At 36.3% G+C, this 22108-nt stretch overlaps 5 protein-coding genes across 5 annotated transcripts in view; all 5 read right to left on the bottom strand.

The window, feature by feature from the left end:
* LOC134315288 (protocadherin gamma-C3-like) overlaps window positions 1-22108 on the bottom strand; it is a 33730-nt gene that overhangs the window by 5170 nt on the left and 6452 nt on the right. The gene's annotated exons all lie outside the window — the stretch shown is intronic.
* On the bottom strand, window positions 201-5016 carry LOC134319788 (protocadherin alpha-8-like). Its single transcript, XM_063001041.1, has 2 exons — window positions 2659-5016; window positions 201-370 (listed from the first exon to the last, which is right to left on the bottom strand). Exons 1-2 carry the CDS (start codon window positions 5014-5016, stop codon window positions 344-346), a joined length of 2385 nt encoding a protein of 794 aa, XP_062857111.1. The 3' UTR covers window positions 201-343.
* Window positions 7090-10894, bottom strand: LOC134318171 (protocadherin alpha-8-like). The gene is made up of 2 exons (XM_062998973.1): window positions 8537-10894; window positions 7090-7134 (listed from the first exon to the last, which is right to left on the bottom strand). Exons 1-2 carry the CDS (start codon window positions 10892-10894, stop codon window positions 7090-7092), a joined length of 2403 nt encoding a protein of 800 aa, XP_062855043.1.
* Window positions 12383-14829, bottom strand: LOC134318162 (protocadherin alpha-8-like). Its single transcript, XM_062998961.1, has one exon. It carries the CDS (start codon window positions 14774-14776, stop codon window positions 12383-12385), a length of 2394 nt encoding a protein of 797 aa, XP_062855031.1. The 5' UTR covers window positions 14777-14829.
* LOC134318155 (protocadherin beta-13-like) lies at window positions 17161-21930 on the bottom strand. Its single transcript, XM_062998949.1, has 2 exons — window positions 19573-21930; window positions 17161-17331 (listed from the first exon to the last, which is right to left on the bottom strand). Exons 1-2 carry the CDS (start codon window positions 21928-21930, stop codon window positions 17161-17163), a joined length of 2529 nt encoding a protein of 842 aa, XP_062855019.1.

The following is a 22108-nucleotide window of genomic DNA, read 5'->3' as shown; positions in this document are numbered from 1 at the left end:
ATTGTCAAATAAAGATTAGTAAACATTGACACAATCTGTGTTATGCTAACAGACTGTGTGAAAATCATAATTTATAAAACTTAAGTATGTAAAACAAGGATGCCTTCTTATTTTTCTTTTTCTATGACTTGACTAGTATAATCATCCAAATAAAACCTCCACAGAGGAACATCTTACCTCCCTAGATGTTTGCCTTCTGTGATCTTGTACCACTAGTGTATTTCCATTACTGCCTGAAACTACTGTAGATCCAATACTCATTCTGGGTCCAACTAACATATAGCGTTTATCTCCGGATCTGTACTGGATGCTGTGGCACAATGTTCCATCATAGGCTGTATCCTCAACATACAGTACTTGGATGCATAGTCTGAAGATTTTGAGCACTGCATTACTATCAACACAATAATACTTATAAGAAGGTACAGAAACACAACCCAAGGTAATTATTAAATAAAATGTAATGTTGTTTTCCTCCAATTAAGGGCCTCGTTGTGCTCCACAACTTTCACAGTGACAGTTGCTGTTGCAGAAAGTGAAACGTTGCCATTGTCTTTAACAAGTATAACCATTTTATGTTCAGCTTGGTCTACTTCTGTGAATGAACGAAGGGTCCTTATTTGTCCTGTATATCGGTCCAAACCAAAAAGACTGTGGTCACTCACTTCCTGCATTGAATATAATAACCAGCCATTGTATCCTATATCTGCGTCATATGCTCTTATTTTAGTCACCACGGGGAATCTCCTCCACACCCTCAGCAGAGCCGTTAGCACTGATTGGATATAAGATCACTGGAGCATTGTCGTTCTGATCCAGAATAAACACTTTAACTGTGATGTTGCTACTCAATGATGGAGTTTCAGAATCCGTAGCAAGAGCGTGGAAATGAAATTTTTTCAACGTTTCAAAGTCAAAGCTTGTCAGTGCGAATATGTCTCCACTTTCAGAGTTTATGTTTAGTAATGATGAATACTTGTTTACCTCGCCAGAGTCTCTCAAAATTTGATAAGTGATCATGGCGTTTTCACCCAAATCATGATCACAAGCAAATACAGAAAACATAGGCATGCCTGGAACGTTATTTTCAGTAACATAAAAGCTGTATGAGCTAAGAGAAAATTCTGGGCTATTATAATTGATATCAGATACTAAGACAGTTATTGTTTTTAAAGATGACAATGACGGGTTTCCTGCGTCTTTGGCAAGTATTGTTATATCATATTGTGTTATTTTCTCTTTATCAAGTAATGCGGCAGTTGTTAAAGAATAAATATTTTCCTTCGATGACTGTATTAATCTAAAATACAGATCTTCGGGTAACACGCAAGACACTTTTCCATTGAGGCCTGAGTCTAAATCACTTACACTAATCAGTGCTATTGTAGTTCCCAACTTGGAATCCTCTGGTACTGTGCTGGTAAACGACCTAACTTTAATCTCTGGGGCATTATCATTTAATTCAATAATCTACCCGAGCACAATTGATCTACTCAGGCTATTTAAATGGCGTAAAGTATGTGGACACGCCCCTAATTACTGAGTTCAGGTAATTCAGCCACAGGTTGCTAACAGGTGTATTGAATCATTACATAAAATAAATTATATGCCTTCGAGTTTGTGGCAACAGTTTGTTAGGTATTTTCGTTTAGCATGCATTTGCCAAAAGAAAACGTTTCGCTCTTTTACTCGGAGAAGTTAGGTCTTAATTAGGGATTGCAGTTCAGTGATTACCAAAAGCAATAGCAATAACGAGATCTGACGAGACAAACACCTTCCACTTCTATTGTACAAGTACAGAACAGATACACATTACCTAACATGACTTCACGAATAGGTAACTTATACTGGAAAATATATATTTTCAAACAATTTTTTAATAACAAAACACACCTTTTATCCCTTAACAATGCTTCGGCTGTGGCCCCAGCATCATGAGATCTGAGCCATATTAGTTTTACAGTGGTATGTTGGACTTAACTATTGATTACTTAATATTAAACTGTTTAAAATGGTTTCATGTATAAAGTAAATAACCATATATTGCTGTTAATTTAATAGTAGTGACTTTTTTTTTGTTAACATGTGATTATTCATTTGTTTTTACTTTTATTTTTTATTGTTAACTAAACTATAGATAATTATTGTAAATTGTTAATATAGACTGCAAATAACTGAAAGGGGACATAAATGTACTTTTCTTAAATAATTGTGGAAACCCTGTTATGATGATTATGAGAAAAGCAGCTCACAAATTATTTACTTAGGCATAGTATATTAAAACTCCATTAATATAAAAAAAGTGATTGCATGGGTTTGCTTAATATAACAAAAACTTTAAAATAAATAAATTACCTTATTTAAAAGAAATACCCAGACCCTCTGCTTTTAAATATGCATTTTTTTCACTTCCAACAAAAAGCACTCCATTAAGAACCCTGAACTAAATACAATGGGCAAACATAATGACTCCTGATTTGATGGTTAACAACAATCTGTAATTGTATTAATATAATATATATTATATATTATTTAATATATATTATTAAATACTACAGGCAACTATATTTTAAATGTTGAGACAATCTAAAACGTTTATATGATTTAGGCTAGAGTGCAATTTTTTTCCCTTAAAACCTGAACGAAGCAACAGCTTACCTCTCCAGAAGCTCGCCGTCTGTGATCTTGTACCACTAGTGTATTTCCATTACTGCCTGAAACTACTGTAGACCCAATACTCATTCTGGGTCCAACTAACATATAGCGTTTATCTCCGGATCTGTACTGGATGCTGTGGCACAATGTCCCATCATAGGCTGTATCCTCTACATACTTTGATGTATAGTCTGCGGTTTTTGAGCACTGAATTACTATCAACACGATTATACTTATAAGAAAAAGTACAGAAACACAGCCCAAGGTAATTATTAAACAGAACGTAATGTTGTTTTCCTCCTCGTCTTCTGTTGTACTTCTGACATCTGTTGGCCAATTAAGGGCCTCTTTGGGCTCCACAACTTTTACAGTCACAGTTGCTGTTGCAGAAAGTGAGACGTTCCCATTGTCTTTAACAAGTATAACCAGTTTATGTTCCGCGGGGTCTGTTTCTGTAAATGAGCGAAGGATCCTTATTTGTCCTGTATATCGGTCCAAACCAAAAAGACTGTGGTCACTTACTTCCTGCATTGAAAATAATAACCAGCCATTGTATCCTATATCTGCGTCATATGCTCTTATTTTAGTCACCAAATGCCCTGCGTTCACATCACGGGAAATCTCCTCCACACCCTCAGCAGAGCCGTTAGCACTGACTGGATATAAGATCACTGGAGCATTGTCGTTCTGATCCAGAATAAACACTTTTACTGTGACATTGCTGCTCAACGATGGAGTTCCAGAATCGGTAGCAACAACATGGAACTGAAATGTTTTCACTGTCTCAAAGTCAAAGCTTGTCAGTGCGAATATGTCTCCACTTTCAGAGTTTATGTTTAATAATGATGAATACTTGTTTACCTCGCCAGAGTCTCTCAAAAGTTGGTAAGTGATCATGGCATTTTCACCCAAATCATGATCACAAGCAGATACAGAAAACACAGGCATACCTGGAACGTTATTTTCAGTAACATAAAAGCTGTACGGGCTGAGGGAAAATTCTGGGCTATTATCATTGACATCAGATACGAAGATGGTGATTGTTTTCAGTGATGACAACGACGGGTTCCCTGTGTCTTTGGCAACTAATGTAATAACATATTGTGATATTTTCTCTCTATCTAGTGATGCGGCAGTTATTAATGAATACATATTGTCCTGCAATGACCGTATTACTCTAAAAGACAAATCTTCAAATAATGAGCAGGACACTTTTCCATTGGGACCGGAGTCTAAATCACTTACACTAATCAGTGCTATTGTAGTTCCCAACTTGGAATCCTCTGGTACTGTGCTGGTCAATGACATAACTGTAATTTCTGGCGCATTATCGTTTAAGTCAATAATTTGTATTAAAATGCTCTTATCTGCTATTAGGGGTGCAATTGCTTTATCCGATGCCTGAATATCAATCTCATATTGGTCCTTTTGCTCAAAATCTATTGTTCCTTTTACAACTAATTCCCCCGTTACGGGATCTAAATAAAAACGCTCAGTCACTTCAGCGTCCACACCATGAGCAAAACTGTAAAACACTTCACCGTTTACACCATCGTCTGAGTCAGTTGCGTTCACCTGTATTATTGTTGCATCTATCGGTGCATTCTCATTTATCTTTGCCGAATAAGAGTCTTTTGTAAACACTGGACTGTTGTCATTTATATCAACAACATCTACAAATATTTCCATAGTCCCGGTTTTTGGTGGTGTTCCACCGTCCAGCGCTGTGAGAATAAGCTTATGAACAGAACTTGTTTCCCTGTCTAATGATTTCTGTAAAATCAGAAATGGCATCTTACGATCCGATCCTCTGTCTTTAACCTCTATTCTAAAATGATCATCATGACTGAGTTTATATGTTTGCACTGAATTCGTACCACTGTCTGGATCGCGTGCAGCTTGTAGCTGAATGCGTAAACCAGATACGGCATTTTCTGATATTTCCAGACTCTTTGCTTTCTCGTGGAATACTGGCGCATGATCGTTTATGTCCACTATTTCAATCGCAACGTGATGAAATTCTTGAGGATTGTCAAGAGCGATCTGTAGATTAATTAAACACGACATGACTTTTTCGCATACCTCCTCCCGGTCTATTTTTTCATTAATATATAATACACCATCATTCTGATTTAGCTTAAACGGAGATTTTCCCGTTGTTGATACGACACGAAATCCTCTTTCCTTTAACATTCTGTGATCAAAACCCAAATCCTTTGCTATATTTCCAACAACGGTGTCATCTTTCTGCTCCTCAAGAACGGAATATCTCATCTGTGCCTGGTTTTGTTTCCAAAATAGTAGAGACAAAGTCACAACTGCAAGACTCAGTCGCCATGATGCGTGTGTTCTTTGTCCCATTTTAGGAGAAAATTGTCCAGATTTCGTTCACGTTACCAGATGCAATCCAACAAGTGCGATTCCAAATTACTGTTTGTTATCATGTCTAAACTAATAAGAAATCCAATCCGTATGGAAATATCGGTCATAAGGTACAATGTAGAGTGTTTAACCAATCTTCGAGGCTGTTTCAACAGTCAACGAGAAATGAGCATGCGTAAGAAACGTTAGTTTAGATTATACTGACATCGTGTGATCTCTCGGTTCACTGCAGACAAAAACGTGACCTAATCTCTTATTATTTTAATCATGTATTCCTTTTTAAACACGAGTTAAAAGCTAAGGTAAATACAGAAAATAACAAGTCACAGTTAACAATAAAATACAGTACATTGTCGAGTATATACGAAGCTGTGTGGTTTAATCAATTTAATGAAGTAAAACCCGAGCACACAAGTGATCTACTCAGGCTATTTAAACAGTATTTGGCGTAAACTATGTGGACACGCCCCTGATTAATGAGTTCAGGTGATTCAGCCACATGTTGCTAACGGATGTATTTAATCAATAACATAAAATAAATTATATGCCTTCAAGTTTGTGTCAACAGTTTGGCGAGGTATTTCCGTTTATAGCATGTACAGTATGTCCCAAAAGGAAATGTTTCGCTCTTTTACTCGGAGAAATTAGGTCTTAATTAGGGATTGCCGTTCAGTGATTACCAAAAGCAATAGCAATAACAAGGTCTGAAGTAGACAGACACCTTCCACTACTATTGTACAAGTACAGAACGGACACACACAGGGCCGGAGTGGGCCCCCTTTTCAGCCCGGGAGTTTCATGCCCAAACCCGGCCTACTTTTTCCATGGAGGAGGAATTTGAATAAATGAAACAGCAGCTAGCTCTTACAATGCCTTTTTATTGGGTATAAGTTCAGGTATATGTTGGAAAGTTAACAGAAAACACTTCACTTAAACATGTTTAATTCAAATTTAAATCAGATAGAGATTTAAAAGGTAAAAAAAATGTGATGAAGATGAAAACGTATTTACATTTGTACAGGACCAATAAGTTGAAATAAAAATAATTTGAAATAAAAATTGCATTTGTCTTCCCAACAGAGGGGTGCTCTATTGTTAGGTTTACACTAAACTCTTAAGTAGCTTCACAACACGCATATTTAGTAGGCTACCTACAGCATCAAAAGCCTCCTAAGCAGTGCACTGGTTTCTGCAACTTTATTAATAACGGTGTCATTGTCTATAGACATGAGACATGGCTTATCTTCTGCTGTGAGGCTAAAAAAACATTTCATTAAGGGTAAGCCTATTTTGTTGAATAACATAACATGCCTGAATTTTTTTTAAAATTTTTTTTAACAATTTAGCCTATATTATGATGGTGTAAAATTGATAGTGATTTAGGCTGTTTGTCTTTATTTGTTAAGCCTATATTATGATGGTGTAAAATTGATAGTGATTTAGGCTGTTTGTCTTTATTTGTTAAAATAAATTAGGCTATCGTGCTGACATCTTTCTGAATGTCTGAACAATTTAACATATATCATGTATATTCTCTACGTTATATTTTACATTACAAATAACAATCTTAGTTTAAATAACTCTGTTAGACTATCTTCTAGCTGTCCCTTCAGTAGTCATGGCCTCCTCGGGATCATCAGTACAGTAGCGTCGGAACAAAAACATTCCATTAATGAGTTAGGCTATTTAATATACTACACTTCAAATTATGTTCATTAGTTTCAGCTAGAAACTGGATGTTTGTGATTAATGGTGTGTATTGGGTTCTACAAAATAAACTACGCTAAGTTGACTTTGCAAATTTTGCGCAATACCGGCTGCATGGGGTCTGTCCTCTTTAAAACAGGTCTGTTAATTTGGCAGCAACTTCTTCCAACGCCTTTCTTTTTTTTTACCTGGCCTTTTCGGCTCCACCTGGCCTCTTCCTGCCCTCCATCACCACCGACTGATGGTTTGCGCTATTCTGTTTGCTTTATTAACTTTTACCGGCACTCCAGAAAAGACGCCTCGTGGGCCAAACCAACTTAAACATTTGGGAGGGGGAGAATTCCCTCAGATGGTAGAACCCATCTGATCTACTGCAATGTAGGGGCTGCGCTGTCAGATGAATGGAGAATGAATGCAAGAAGAAAATTAGATAAATGACAGATAAGTGTCAAAATTATTTTTCCCATCCAACCGGCCCAAACTCGAGATTGACATGAGCCGGCCCATCGGGAATCCTCCCAAATCTCCCGATTAGCCACTCTGGGCTTGGACACACACTACCTAACATGACACACTTTAAAAAAAGGTAACTTATACATTTAACATGAAAATAACCAGCAAATGTGCAATGCGATTCGGCATTTGGAATATAAATAATTACATAGCACTTTTTAATCACAAAACCCACTTTGGATGGCATTGAATCAAAGACTGGCATGCATCGACCATAAAAATCACCACAAAGTTATTAGATATAAGATTTTTTTCCATTATCAGTAATTTTTATAAAGAACCTATAGTTATCAAGAAATCCTACATGATCAGTAACCATTCAATAGTTAAAATAAACATAGAAAACTAGTAGTTTTAGAGTGGTATGTTGGACTTAACTATTAATTAGTTAATATTAAACTGTTTTAAATAGTTTTATGTTATCTACATAAAGTAAATAACCATATATTGCTGTTAATTTAATAGTAGTAACGTAGTTGTTAAAATATGATTATTCATTTGTTTTTACTTATATCTTCTAGGTAACTATAAACTATGGATAATTATTGTAAATTGTTAATATATACTGCAAATAACTGAAACGGGTCATGTAATAATAAATGTACTTTTTTTAAATAATTGTGGTAACCCTGTTATGAGAGTTATGAGAAAAGCAGTACAAAAATGATTTACTTAGTAATTTGGGCATAGCTTTGTAAAACTCAATTAATATAAAATCCAGTGGCACATAAAAATTGAAATACATTCTATAATTTGCATCACCTTAAAACCTGCCAACAGTCTTCATACATGTTTCAGGTTTCAAGCAAAACATTCATCTTGCAATGACACTTTAAATAGAAAGCTTTATCCAGAAGTGATTTAATGGGTTTGCTTAATATAACAAAAACAATTAAATAAATAAAGTAGATTTTCCAATTGCTATCAAGCACAAACAGGTAAAAAGATCAAGCTAATACTGAAAAGAGGATCTTATTTAAAAGAAATTCCCAGACCCTCCGCTTTCAAATATGCAAATTCTCCACTTCCAACCAAAAGCACTCCACATAACTCTATTACTGCATTCATTAGGAACCCTAAACTAAATAAAATGTGCAAGCATAATGACTCTTGGTATGATGGTTAAAGTGTGTGACCAATCAACAACAATCTGTAATTGAATTACACATTGTTAAATACAGGAAAATATATTTTAAATGTAAAGACAATCTAAAACTTTTATATGATTTAGGCTTGAGTACAATAATTCACTTAAAACCTCAACGAAGCAACAGCTTACCTCTCCAGAAGCTCGCCGACTGTAATCTTGTACAACTAGTGTATTTCCATTACTGCCTGAAACTACTGTAGACCCAATACTCATTCTGGGTCCAACTAACATATAGCGTTTATCTCCGGATCTGTACTGGATGCTGTGGCACAATGTCCCATCATAGGCTGTATCCGCTACATACTTGGATGAATAGTCTGTGGTTTTTGAGCATTGCATTACTATCAACACGATTATACTTATGAGAAAAAGCACAGAAACAAAACCCAAGGTAACGGTCAAATAGAACGTAATGTTGTTTTCCTCCTCGTCTTTTGTTGTACTTCTTACATTTGTTGGCCAATTAAGGGCCTCTTTGGGCTCCACAGCTTTTACAGTCACAGTTGCTGTTGCAGAAAGTGAGACGTTGCCATTGTCTTTAACAAGTATAACCAGTTTATATTCAGCATGGTCTGCTTCAGTAAATAAACGAAGAATCCTTATTTGTCCTGTATATCGGTCCAAACCAAAAAGACTGTGGTCACTTATTTCCAGCATTGAAAATAATAACCAGCCATTGTATCCTATATCTGCGTCATATGCTCTTATTTTAGTCACCAAATGCCCTGAGTTCACATCACGGGGAATCTCCTCCACACCCTCAGCAGAGCCGTTAGCACTGACTGGATATAAAATCACTGGAGCATTGTCGTTCTGATCCAGAATGAACACTTTTACTGTGACATTGCTGCTCAACGATGGAGTTCCAGAATCGGAAGCGACAACATGGAACTGAAATGTTTTCAACGTCTCAAAGTCAAAGTTTGTCCGTGAAAATATGTCCCCACTTTCAGAGTTTATGTTTAGTAAGGATGAATACTTGTTTACCTCGCCAGAGTCTCTCAAAATTTGATAAGTGATCATAGCATTTTCACCCAAATCATGGTCACAAGCAGATACAGAAAACATAGGCATGCCTGGAACGTTATTTTCAGTAACATAAAAGCTGTATGAGCTAAGAGAAAATTCTGGGCTATTATCATTGATATCAGATACTAAGACAGTGATTGTTTTTAAAGATGACAATGACGGGTTTCCTGCGTCTTTGGCAAGTATTGTTATATCATATTGTGATATTTTCTCTCTATCAAGTAATGCGGCAGTTGTTAAAGAATAAATATTTTCCTTCGATGACTGTATTAATCTAAAAGACAGATCTTCGTGTAACACACAGGACACTTTTCCATTAAGACCGGAATCTAAATCACTTACACTAATCAGTGCTATTGTAGTACCCAACTTGGAATCCTCTGGTACTGTGCTGGTAAACGACCTAACTTTAATCTCTGGGACATTATCATTTAAATCAATAATCTTTATAAAAATGCTTTTAGCTGCTATTAGAGGCGCTGTAGTTTTATCCGATGCCTGAATATCAATTTCATATTGGTCCTTTCGCTCAAAATCTATTTTTCCTTTAACAATTAACTCTCCCGTTATGGTATCCAGATAAAAAAGCTCACGCATTTCATCGTCCACACCATTAGCAAAACTGTAAAACACTTCACCATTTAAACCATCGTCTGAGTCAGTTGCGTTCACCTGTATTATTGTTGTATCTATCGGTGCATTCTCATTTATCTTTGCCCAATAAGAGTCTTTTGTAAAGACTGGACTGTTGTCGTTTATATCAAGAACATCTACAAATATTTCCATAGTGCCTGTTTTTTGTGGTTTTCCACCGTCTAGTGCTGTGAGAATAAGCTTATGAAAAGAACTCATTTCCCTGTCCAACGATTTCTGTAAAATTAGAAATGGCATCTTACGATCCGATCCTCTATCTTTAACCTCGACTTGAAAATGTTCATTATGACTAAGTTTATATGTTTGCACTGAATTCGGACCACTGTCTAGATCGCGTGCAGCTTGTAGCTGAATGCGTAAACCAGATACGGCATGTTCTGATATTTCCAGACGCTTTTCTTTCTCGTTGAATACTGGCGCATGATCGTTTATGTCCACTATTTCAATCGCAACGTAATGAATTTCCATAGGATTGTCAAGAGCGATTTCTAAATTAATTAAGCACGACATGACTTTTTCACATACCTCCTCCCGGTCTATTTTATCGTTGATATATAAGACACCATCATTCTGATTTAGCTTAAACGGACATTTTCCCGTTGTTGGTACGACCCGAAATCCTCTCTCCTTCAACACTCTGTGATCAAAACCCAAATCCTTTGCTATATTTCCAACAACAGTTCCGTCTTTCTGCTCCTCAAGAACGGAATATTTAATCTGTGCCTGGCTCTTTTTCCAACATAGTAGAGATAATGTCACAAATACAAGCTTTAATCGCCATGATGTGTGTCTCCTTTGTCCCATTTTGGGAGAAAGCATTCCAGATTTCGTTCACGTTAACAGATGCAATCCAACAAGTGCGTTTCCATATTACTGTTTTTTAAGTTATTATGCCTAAACTAATGTAAGAAATCCAATCCGTATAGAATAATCGCCCCTAAAGTACAAGGTGGAGTGTATAACCAATCTTTGAGGCTGTTTCAACAGTCAACGAGAAAGGACCATGTGTAAGAAACGTTAGTTTAGATTATACTGACACCATGTGATGCCACAGTTCATTGCAGGAAAATGTGACCCATTAACAATTCATAGTTAAATGTGGTTAATTTTGAAAGTAAAACAATATTAACAACTGCATAGAATATTACGGATAAAATGCGTAGAACAACCTTTTCTATTATTATATTCAGCAAGTTTTTCTTTTTAAACAAAAGTTTAAAAGCCAAGATCAACGCAGCTTCTTTGTTACTGTAAAAACACCAAATGAGTAACAAAGTTCTCTTGTATTTTTTCTAATAAGTGCTAGTTATTTAGTATTTAATTACCTGTGAATTAAACCACTACATGTGTTTGAGTGAAGGACTTTTGATGTTATATTTGGTCATTTTATATTAATGGTAAAACGGTTTAGTTTTTGGCGGCAAAACAGACTCTGAATGGCAGTCATAGACCAAAAAAGGAGGTTTCTATATGGCTTAAAGTGTGTATGTTTATATTCTTCTTAAGTAAAGTTTGGAGAAATGTGTTGTTAGCGCAAGTGCTAAAGCTATAATTTCTCCACATACAGTTAATGTAATGTTAATGTTAATTTCTCCACATACAGTTAATGTTTATTTGTTTGTAAAAGTAAGTAAAGATTGTTTAATGTTAGTTTCTGGTCTGCTGTACATGCTCATACGGAAGGATTGTAATAGCAAAATGTCGTGACAATTGTTTGCATGTTCTATCTCTTTCAGCTCTTATATAGTGGTTCTTTTTGTATAATTTCTCAAATGGTTCAATGTTAGCATTTAGGAAGAAGCAGTAAATATATTATAGACCAGCAAGCAAGTCTCAAGCCATCATTGGGATGAAGAGGGATTTTACACAGAGAAACTACTGAAAAATGATCTATTATGAGCCTTGAACTCAGAAATAGGCAAGCACAATGACTCCTGACATAATTATTAAAAAATCTGACAATTAGATAGATAGATAGATAGATAGATAGATAGATAGATAGATAGATAGATAGATAGATAGATAGATAGATAGATAGATAGATAGATAGATAGATACTTTCATTATCCCAAAAGAAAATTATTGAAAATAATCAAACAACAATCTGTAATTGTGTAGCATATTGTCAAATATAGGCAACTTAAAATGTTGACAATCTGATCATATAAAAACAAACTTTGATTAAGAGCTGTATAAACATAATTTGTAAAACTTCTGGGTAAAACAAAATCAGTATCTTATCTGAAAATATGGTTGCTTTAAAACTTTGATATGATGTAGACCACAGTATAATCATTTATGTTGGACCTCAATGAAGCAACAGCTTACCTCTCCAGAAGCTCGCGGCCTGTGATCTTGTACCACTAGTGTATTTCCATTACTGCCTGAAACTACTGTAGATCCAATACTCATTCTGGGTCCAACTAACATATACCGTTTTTCTCCAGATCTGTACTGGATGCTGTGGCATAATGTCCCATCATAGGCTGTATCCTCTACATACTTGGATGAATAGTCTGTGGATTTTGAGCACTGCATTACTATCAACACGATAATGCTTATGAGAAAAAGCACAGAAACAAAACCCAAAGTAATGGCTAAATAAAACGTAATGTTGTTTTCCTCCTCTGATTTCGTTGAACTTCTGACAGTTGAAGGCCGGTTAAGGGCCTCTTTGGGCTCCACAACTTTTACAATCACAGTTGCTGTTGCACAATGCGAAACGTTACCATTGTCTTTAACAAGTATAACCAGTTTATATTCAGCAGGATCTGTTTCTGTAAATGAACGAAGACTCCTTATTTGTCCTGTATATCGGTCTAATCCAAAAAGACTGTGGTCACTCACTTCCTGCATTGAAAATAATAACCAGCCATTGTATCCTATATCTGCGTCATATGCTCTTATTTTAGTCACCAAATGCCCTGCATTCACATCGCCAGAAATCTCCTCCACACCTTCGGCAGAGCCGTTAGCACTGACTGGATATAAGATCACTGGAGCATTGTCGTTCTGATCAAGAATAAACACTTTTACTGTGACATTGCTGCTCAACGATGGAGTTCCAGAATCGGTAGCAACAACATGGAACTGAAATGTTTTTACTGTCTCAAAGTCAAAGCTTGTCAGTGCAGATATGTCTCCACTTTCAGAGTTAATGTTTAGTAAGGATGAATACTTGTTTCCCTCGCCAGAGTCTCTCAAAATGTGATATTTGATGATGGCATTTTCACCCAAATCATGGTCACAAGCAGATACAGAAAACATAGGCATGCCTGGAACGTTATTTTCAGTAACATAAAAGATGTATGGGCTGAGGGAAAATTCTGGGCTGTTATCATTGACATCAGATACTAAGACAGTTATTGTTTTCTGTGATGACAATGACGGGTTTCCTGCGTCTTTGGCAAGTAATGTAATATCATATTGTGATATTTTCTCTCTATCAAGTAATGCGGAAGTTGTTATAGAATAAATATTGTCCTGTGATGACTGTATTAATCTAAAAGACGGATCTTCAAATAATGAGCAGGACATTTTCCCATTGAGACCGGAGTCTAAATCACTTACACTAACAAGTGCTATTGTAGTTCCCAACTTGGAATTCTCTGGTACTGTGGTTGTAAATGACATAACTTTAATTTCTGGCGCATTATCGTTTAAGTCAATAATTTGTATTAAAATGCTCTTATCTGCTATTAGGGGTACAGCTGCTTTATCCGATGCCTGAATATCAATCTCATATTGGTCCTTTTGCTCAAAATCAATTTTTCTCTTAACAATTAACTTTCCCGTTATGGGATCCAGATAAAAAAGCTCTCGCACTTCAGCGTCCACAGCATGACCAAAACTGTAAAACACTTCGCCATTTAAACCATCGTCTGAGTCAGTTGCGTTTACCTGTATTATTGTTGTATCTATCGGTGCATTCTCATTTATCTTTGCCAAATAGGAGTCTTTTGTAAAGACAGGACTGTTGTCGTTTATATCAAGTACATCCACAGTTATTTCCATTGTCCCGGTTTTTGGTGGTTTTCCACCGTCCAGGGCTGTGAGAATAAGCTCATGAACAGAACTTTTTTCCCTGTCTAATGATTTCTGTAAAATAAGAAATAGCATCTTACGATCCGATCCTCTGTCTTTAACCTCGATTTGAAAATGTTCATTATGACTGAGTTTATATGTTTGCACTGAATTTGTACCACTGTCTGGATCACGTGCAGCTTGTAGCTGAATGCGTATACCAGGTACTGCGCTTTCCCCTATTTCCAGACGCTTTTCTTTCTCGTGGAATACTGGCGCATGATCGTTTATGTCCACTATTTCAATCGCAACGTAATGAATTTCTAGAGGATTGTCAAGAGCAATCTGCAGATTAATTAAGCAGGAGATGACTTTTTCGCATACCTCCTCCCGGTCTATTTTTTCATTAATATATAAGACACCATCATTCTGATTTAGCTTAAACGGAGATTTTCCCGTTGTGGATACGACACGAAATCCTCTCTCCTTCAACACTTTGTTATCAAAACCCAAATCCTTTGCTATATTTCCAACAACAGTGCCATCTTTCTGCTCCTCAAAAACGGAATATCTCATCTGTGCCTGGTTATGTTCCCAAAATAGTAGAGACAAAGCCACAATTGCAAGATTCAGTCGCCATGATGCGTGTATCCTTTGTCCCATTTTGGTAGAAAATGGTCCAGCTGTCGTTCACGTTATCAGATGCAATCCAGCAAGTGCGTTTCCATATTACTGTTTGTCAAGTTACTATGGCTAAACCAATGTACGAAATCCAATCCGTATAGAAATATCGCTTATAGGGTATACGGTGAAGTGTTTAACCAATCTTTGAGGCTGTTCCAACAGTCAAGAAATGAGCATGCTTAAGAAACGTTAGTTTAGATTATACTGACATCGTGTGATCCTTCAGTTCACTGCAGACAAAAATGTGACCTATTAACAATTTAAAGTAAAATGTGGTTAATTCTTTTAGTTTATACATTATAAACTACTGTATGGAGTATTGAGGGTAAACTGCCTAGACTAACCTTCTCTCTTATTATTTTGAGCATGTTTTCCTTTTTAAATACGATGAATGCAAAAAATAATTAATTTAATTCACAATTAACAATTGAATACATAGTCGAGCATATACACAGTTGTGTGGTTTAATAAAGTTATTGAAGTTAAACCCGAGCACATAGGCGATTTAAACACTATTTGGCGTAAAATATTTGGGCACGCCCCCAAATTACTGAGTTCAGGTGATTCAGCCACAGGTTGCTAACTGGTGTATTGAATCAATTACATAAAATAAATTATATGCCTTCAAGTTTGTGGCAACAGTTTGTTTGAAAAAATAAACACCATTAAACTACTTTGGTATTACTTAAAATACTGATTGCAAGTCACGTCTTCTTCTACATCAGTGTCTGACTTCACAAATGCTGTCTTGATTTTATAAGCGCAATAGAACAGTGCTAAAATTCCCAAATATAGCAGCAACAACTCATTTAGAAAATCAAAACATATTCATAATACATCTATAGAATTGCAGATCTTTTGAAATATAACAAGAGTTCAATAATTTCTGGTAAAAAAGTAATGTGGATTCCTTTATTCAATTCAATTCAATATTACGGTGTCAGTTAGGAAAAAGGAAATAGTTCGTCATCCTAATTTGAAAAGTAGTCTTTTAATTAAAAATTCCTTACAGCTATTACCAAAAGCACAAACCAGGGGTGCGTTTCCCGACTACGATTGATCTTAGCGATTTACTAACAACTTTAAGAATGACGTAACTTATATATGTAAGAACAATAACCAACAAGTCTTTAAATTACTGGTATAAAAAGCATGAAAAGCAAAAAATACATTTGCAATTAATATTTATCGCATACCAAGCTTATAAATAGGCGCACAATTAACCTTTCATGCATCAATCCAGAAGCATGGCAAGCCAACAGCGCAAAAGAAAATTTTCTCAAAGCAAACTTACTCAAATGCTTGATGAAATTGAAAAAACACACTCTTTTCCAAAGCACGGAGAAGTTCAGCTAATAAAGAAAAGCAGAAGAAAGGGGATGATATTGCCAGGAACATCAGTGCTTGTAATTCTACAAACAGATTTAGCATTGAAATCCGTAAAAAAAAAAAAATAATAATGCCATGACTTTGCAAGCCATGCTAAAAGGAAAGGGGCACAGCTCAGGAAAGAGAGGGCCAAGACTGGTGGAGGTCACATATCTGAAATAGCCCTTACTGTGGAAGAGGAAAAAGCACTGGGGATCTCTGGGGGAGTCGATTTATGTTTAAACGAGCCTCCATCTACCCCACCTCAGCCTACATCCCTTGTGGAACCTTCTCCTTGCAGCAGTTCTAGGTCATCTTCTGAGGCGTCCTCTGCTCAGCCTAGTCAAATGCCTCCACCAGATCTACAGACTACATGTAGTGAGGAGTTAATAGCCCTCAAAAAAGAAATGCTTTAGATAGAAAAGGAGTGGCTAGAGCCAATGCGGGAAAAACTGCAACAGAGGGAGAGACACCACAAGGAGTTGGTTGAACTGAAGAGGGCCAAACTTGACATCATGGCCAAGCAGCTGTCTATGGCTGAGTTTCAGTTAACCAGGCCATCTATTTCTGTGCCAATTATACTGCCCTCTGAACAAGGTGAGGTAAAAGTTAAAATTTTGTCAGTGTAATTTACTTTAACATTTTGTTTCCAGACCCCAGTACTACAGACTCTGTGTAGAAGATAAAAAAGATTCAAGGGCAATTTTTTTTGTCTTGCCAGTGGTGAGCACCAATAAAGTTTACTGCCAACTTACACCCTTAAAATGCCTAGATGTATTTATCTTGTGTGTAACAACAACTTAAACAATGCTCACTTATCCAAATATTTGTTTATAAACTTTGCAAAAACATTGCTTATTATTTGCCCTCTTTTTTCCAAGCCAGCCTGCAAAGTCCTCTCGTCTCTCCTGGTAATTCGGCGGGAACTAGAATGTTGACTTCTCTCTCCTAATACTCTTCATTTTCCTCATTTTCCTTATCAGGTGACATATTCCTTATGTCAGCACAAATTGCAATGTTGTGCAGCATAGCACATACAACAATGATGGCACAGCTGCGTTCTGGTGAACACTTAAGCCCCCCTGATAATTTGTGTAGGCCAAAGCTCTTTCGACTATACTGCGTGTTCTGCTCTGTGCCATGTTGTATCTCTCTTCAGCCTCGATCTGGGGATTCAACACATGAGTGAGAAGGTAGCCTCAAAGTGGATAACCGCTGTTACCCAGTACAAAACCACCAGCAAAAGCACCGTTTCTTGTCATCTGACACACTCCAGAACTGGCCCAAATAAAGGTGTCATTAGTACTTCCAGGCCACTTGGCCACTATGTCCATAAAGAGGCCTTGATGGTTGCATACAACTTGCACATTCAACACTGAGTAGCCTTTACGGCAAATGTAGTTCAGACTCAAGAGGCTGGGAGTGTGTATGGGGATCAGTGTGCCATCCACTTCACCAATAATTCCAGGAATGTTTGCAATTGCATGAAAACCTATTTTGGTTTCATGCAATGCATTCCTGGTTTGTGGAAATGTTATATATGTTGGCGCATGGCGCAGCAGTGCTTTAGTGACAGCATGCACACATTTTGACACAGCCGCTTTGCTTAGCCCATGGCCATCACCAAGAGTCTGCAAAAATCCACCAGTGGCATAACATCCTTTAGTAGCTGTATGGTGGGGCTAAAGAAAAAAATTCTCCTGGTTGTTCTTGTCAGCTCCTCCTGCACTAGGCCAAGTAGAGTCATGATTTCACTCCTAGAAAGCTGGTATCTCTCACACAGCACATTATCAGGAAGATGAAATGGGTTTATATTTAAACGATGAGCTGCATTCAGACGAACTACTACTTAAAAAAACATGATTTTTTCACGGTAATAAAATGATTACATGGTTGAATTTACGCAAATATCAAGTTAAGAAGTACTTTGTGACTTACGACTGGGTCAGACTACTCGAAATTTACAAATTTTAAATACTACGTTCGACGAGAAGGGTTTCAAAAAAACACTCGTAATTCGTAAATAAAGAATTAAGAAGTATTTATCGTTACGAACGTTTCATAAATACACTTTAGTTCTGACGTAGTCAGTAAACTCTCAATACAATGGTTAAAAACCCAACAGACACACACTACCTAACATGACACACTTCACAAAAACGGTAACGGTAACTAAAACGGTAATACTTTTAATGAGAAAATAACCACAAAAATGCGCAATGCGCTTCGGTATTTGAAATTTTGAACCCTGCACTATATAACAACATGCTTAAACTTGTGACAGAAAAGGACCAAAAATAACCTTGAGTAATTAATCAATATAATGTACACAACTCCACAGCTCTGACAATTACAGATCCTACGGCTTAAAGAAAGACCTAAAAAGAGCAACTAAGCTTTGGCAAAATTTACGTAGATCAACAACTGGGAAAAAGAGCTTTGGAAAAAAGAAAGGGCTAGGCTAAAAATTAATGACTGAATGCTTGCATTAAATCAAAGGCTGATAAAAACCACATCATCAAAAATAAAAACCACAATAAAGTTATATGGGATAAGAGTTTTTTTTTATGATCAATAATTATTATAAAGAAACTATAGTTATCAAGAAATCCTACATGATCAGTAATCATGCAGTATGAAAGAGCCATAGAAAACTAGTAGTTTAACAGTAATATGTTTGACTTAACGTTTGATTAGTTAATATTAAACTGTTTAAAAAAATGTTTTATGTTATCTACATAAAGTAAATAATCATATATTGCTGTTAATTTAATAGTAGTGACTTTTTTTTTTGGACATGGCTTTTGGCAAGCCAAAACTGAAATACATTCTATAATTTATATCACCTTAAAACCTGCCAACAGTCTTCATACATATTTCATGTATCAAGCGAAACATTTTCTGATCTTGCAATGACTCTTTAAATTGAAAGAGAATAATTTATCCAGAAATGATTCAATTGTGTTTGATTAATACACAAAATCATTAAAATAAATAAAGTACATTTTCTAAAAAAAATAGAGTACATTTTCTAATTGCTCTCAAGCACAAACAGGTAAAAAGAACAAGCTACCATCAATGAAAACATTAAAATAAATAAAGTACATTTTCTAAAAAAAAAAGAGTACATTTTCTAATTGCTCTCAAGCACAAACAGGTAAAAAGAACAAGCTACCATCAATGAAAACATTAAAATAAATAAAGTACATTTTCTAAAAAAAATAGAGTACATTTTCTAATTGCTCTCAAGCACAAACAGGTAAAAAGAACAAGCTACCATCAATGAAAACAAAGATCTTATTTAAAAGAAATACACCATGACCCTCTGCTTTGAGACAATCTAAAACTTTTATATGATTTAGGCTAGAGTACAGTTCACCTAAAACCTTAACGAAGCAACAACTTACCTCTTTAGAAGCTCGCCGTCTGTGATCTTGTACCACAAGTGTATTTCCATTACTGCCTGAAACTACTGTAGACCCAATACTCATTCTGGGTCCAACTAACATATAGCGTTTATCTCCGGATCTGTACTGGATGCTGTGGCACAATGTCCCATCATAGGCTGTATCCTCTACATACTTGGATGAATAGTCTGTGGTTTTTGAGCATTGCATTACTATCAACACAATAATGCTTATAAGAAAAAGCACAGAAACAAAACCCAAGGTAACGGTTAAATAGAAAGTAATGTTGTTTTCCTCCTCGTCTTTTGTTGTACTTCTGACATTTGTAGGCCAATTAAGGGATTCTTTGGGCTCCACAACTTTTACAATCACAGTTGATGTTGCAGAAAGTGAGACGTTGCCATTGTCTTTAACAAGTATAACCAGTTTATATTCAGCAGGATCTGTTTCTGTAAATGAACGAATGGTCCTTATTTGTCCTGTATATCGGTCCAAACCAAAAAGACTGTGGTCACTTATTTCCTGCATTGAAAATAATAACCAGCCATTGTATCCTATATCTGCGTCATATGCTCTTATTTTAGTCACCAAATGCCCTGAGTTCACATCACGAGGAATCTCCTCCACACCTTCAGCAGAGCCGTTAGCACTGACTGGATATAAGATCACTGGAGCATTGTCGTTCTGATCCAGAATAAACACTTTCACTGTGACGTTGCTGCTCAACGATGGAGTTCCAGAATCGGTAGCAACAACATGGAACTGAAATTTTTTCAGTGTCTCAAAGTCAAAGTTTGTCAGTGCAAATATGTCTCCACTTTCAGAGTTTATGTTTAGTAATGATAAATACTTGTTTACCTCACCAGAGTGTCTCAAAATTTGATAAGTGATCATAGCATTTTCGCCCAAATCATGATCACAAGCAGATACAGAAAACATAGGCATGCCTGGAACGTTATTTTCAGTAACATAAAAGCTGTATGAGCTAAGAGAAAATTCTGGGCTATTATCATTGACATCAGATACTAAGACAGTTATTGTTTTTAAAGACGACAATGACGGGTTTCCTGCGTCTTTGGCAAGTATTGTTATATCATATTGTGATATTTTCTCTCTATCAAGTAATGCGGCAGTTGTTAAAGAATAAATATTTTCCTTCGATGACTGTATTAATTTAAAATACAGATCTTCGGGTAAAACGCAGGACACTTTTCCATTGAGACCGAAGTCTAAATCACTTACACTAACCAGTGCTATTGTAGTTCCCAACTTGGAATCCTCTGGTACTGTGCTGGTAAACGACCTAACTTTAATTTCTGGGGCATTATCATTTAAATCAATAATCTTTATTAAAATGCTTTTATCTGCTATTAGAGGTACAGCTGCTTTATCCGATGCCTGAATATCAATCTCATATTGGTCCTTTTGCTCAAAATCTATTTTTCCTTTAACAATTAACTCTCCCGTTATGGGATCTAGATAAAAAAGTTCACGCATTTCATCGTCCACACCATGAGCAAAACTGTAAAACACTTCGCCATTTAAACCATCGTCTGAGTCAGTTGCGTTCACCTGTATTACCGTTGTATCTATCGGCGCATTCTCATTTATTTTTGCCGAATAAGAGTCTTTTGTAAAGACTGGACTGTTGTCATTTATATCAAGTACATCTACAATTATTTCCATAGTCCCTGTTTTTGGTGGTTTTCCACCGTCTAGGGCTGTGAGAATAAGCTTATGAAAAGAACTCATTTCCCTGTCTAGTGATTTCTGTAAAATAAGGAAAGGCATCTTACGATCCGATCCTCTGTCTTTAACCTCGACTTGAAAATGTTCATTATGACTAAGTTTATATGTTTGCACTGAATTTATACCACTGTCTGGATCGCGTGCAGCTTGTAGCTGAATGCGTATACCAGGTACTGCGCTTTCCCCTATTTCCAGACGCTTTTCTTTCTCGTTGAATACTGGCGCATGATCGTTTATGTCCACTATTTCAATCGCAACGTAATGAATTTCCATAGGATTGTCAAGAGCGATTTCTAAATTAATTAAGCACGACATGACTTTTTCACATACCTCCTCCCGGTCTATTTTTTCGTTAATATATAAGACACCATCATTCTGATTTAGCTTAAACGGAAATTTTCCCGTTGTTGATACGACACGAAATCCTCTCTCCTTCAAAACCTTTTGATCAAAACCCAAATCCTTTGCTATATTTCCAACAACAGTTCCGTCTTTCTGCTCCTCAAGAACGGAATATCTAATCTGTGCCTGGCTCTGTTTCCAAAGTAGGAGAGATAATGTCACAAATGCAAGCTTTAATCGCCATGATGCGTGTATCCTTTGTTCCATTTTGGGAGAAAATATTCCAGATTTCGTTCACGTTAACAGATGCAATCCAACAAGTGCGTTTCCATATTGCTGTTTGTTAAGTTGTTATGCTTAAACTAATGTAAGAAATCCAATCCGTATAGAAGTACAAGGTGGAGTGTATAACCAATCTTTGAGGCTGTTCCAACAGTCAACGAGA

This window comes from Trichomycterus rosablanca, chromosome 1 (genome assembly GCF_030014385.1).
Source record: "Trichomycterus rosablanca isolate fTriRos1 chromosome 1, fTriRos1.hap1, whole genome shotgun sequence".
NCBI lineage: Eukaryota > Metazoa > Chordata > Actinopteri > Siluriformes > Trichomycteridae > Trichomycterus > Trichomycterus rosablanca.
The sequence above is the reverse complement of the archived record's forward strand: the minus strand, read 5'-3'. Positions and strand labels throughout refer to the sequence as shown.

Coding starts and splice junctions, on each gene's coding strand:
- LOC134318162 (XM_062998961.1), bottom strand. CDS start 14,776: ATGGGACAAAGGATACACGCATCATGGCGACTGAATCTTGCAATTGTG.
- LOC134318171 (XM_062998973.1), bottom strand. CDS start 10,894: ATGGGACAAAGGAGACACACATCATGGCGATTAAAGCTTGTATTTGTG. Junction 7,135..8,536: donor GTCGGCGAGCTTCTGGAGAG/GTAAGCTGTTGC, acceptor TTCATCTGACAG/CGCAGCCCCTACATTGCAGT.
- LOC134318155 (XM_062998949.1), bottom strand. CDS start 21,930: ATGGAACAAAGGATACACGCATCATGGCGATTAAAGCTTGCATTTGTG. Junction 17,332..19,572: donor GACGGCGAGCTTCTAAAGAG/GTAAGTTGTTGC, acceptor TTGAATCCCCAG/ATCGAGGCTGAAGAGAGATA.
- LOC134319788 (XM_063001041.1), bottom strand. CDS start 5,016: ATGGGACAAAGAACACACGCATCATGGCGACTGAGTCTTGCAGTTGTG. Junction 371..2,658: donor GACGGCGAGCTTCTGGAGAG/GTAAGCTGTTGC, acceptor CAAAATCTTCAG/ACTATGCATCCAAGTACTGT.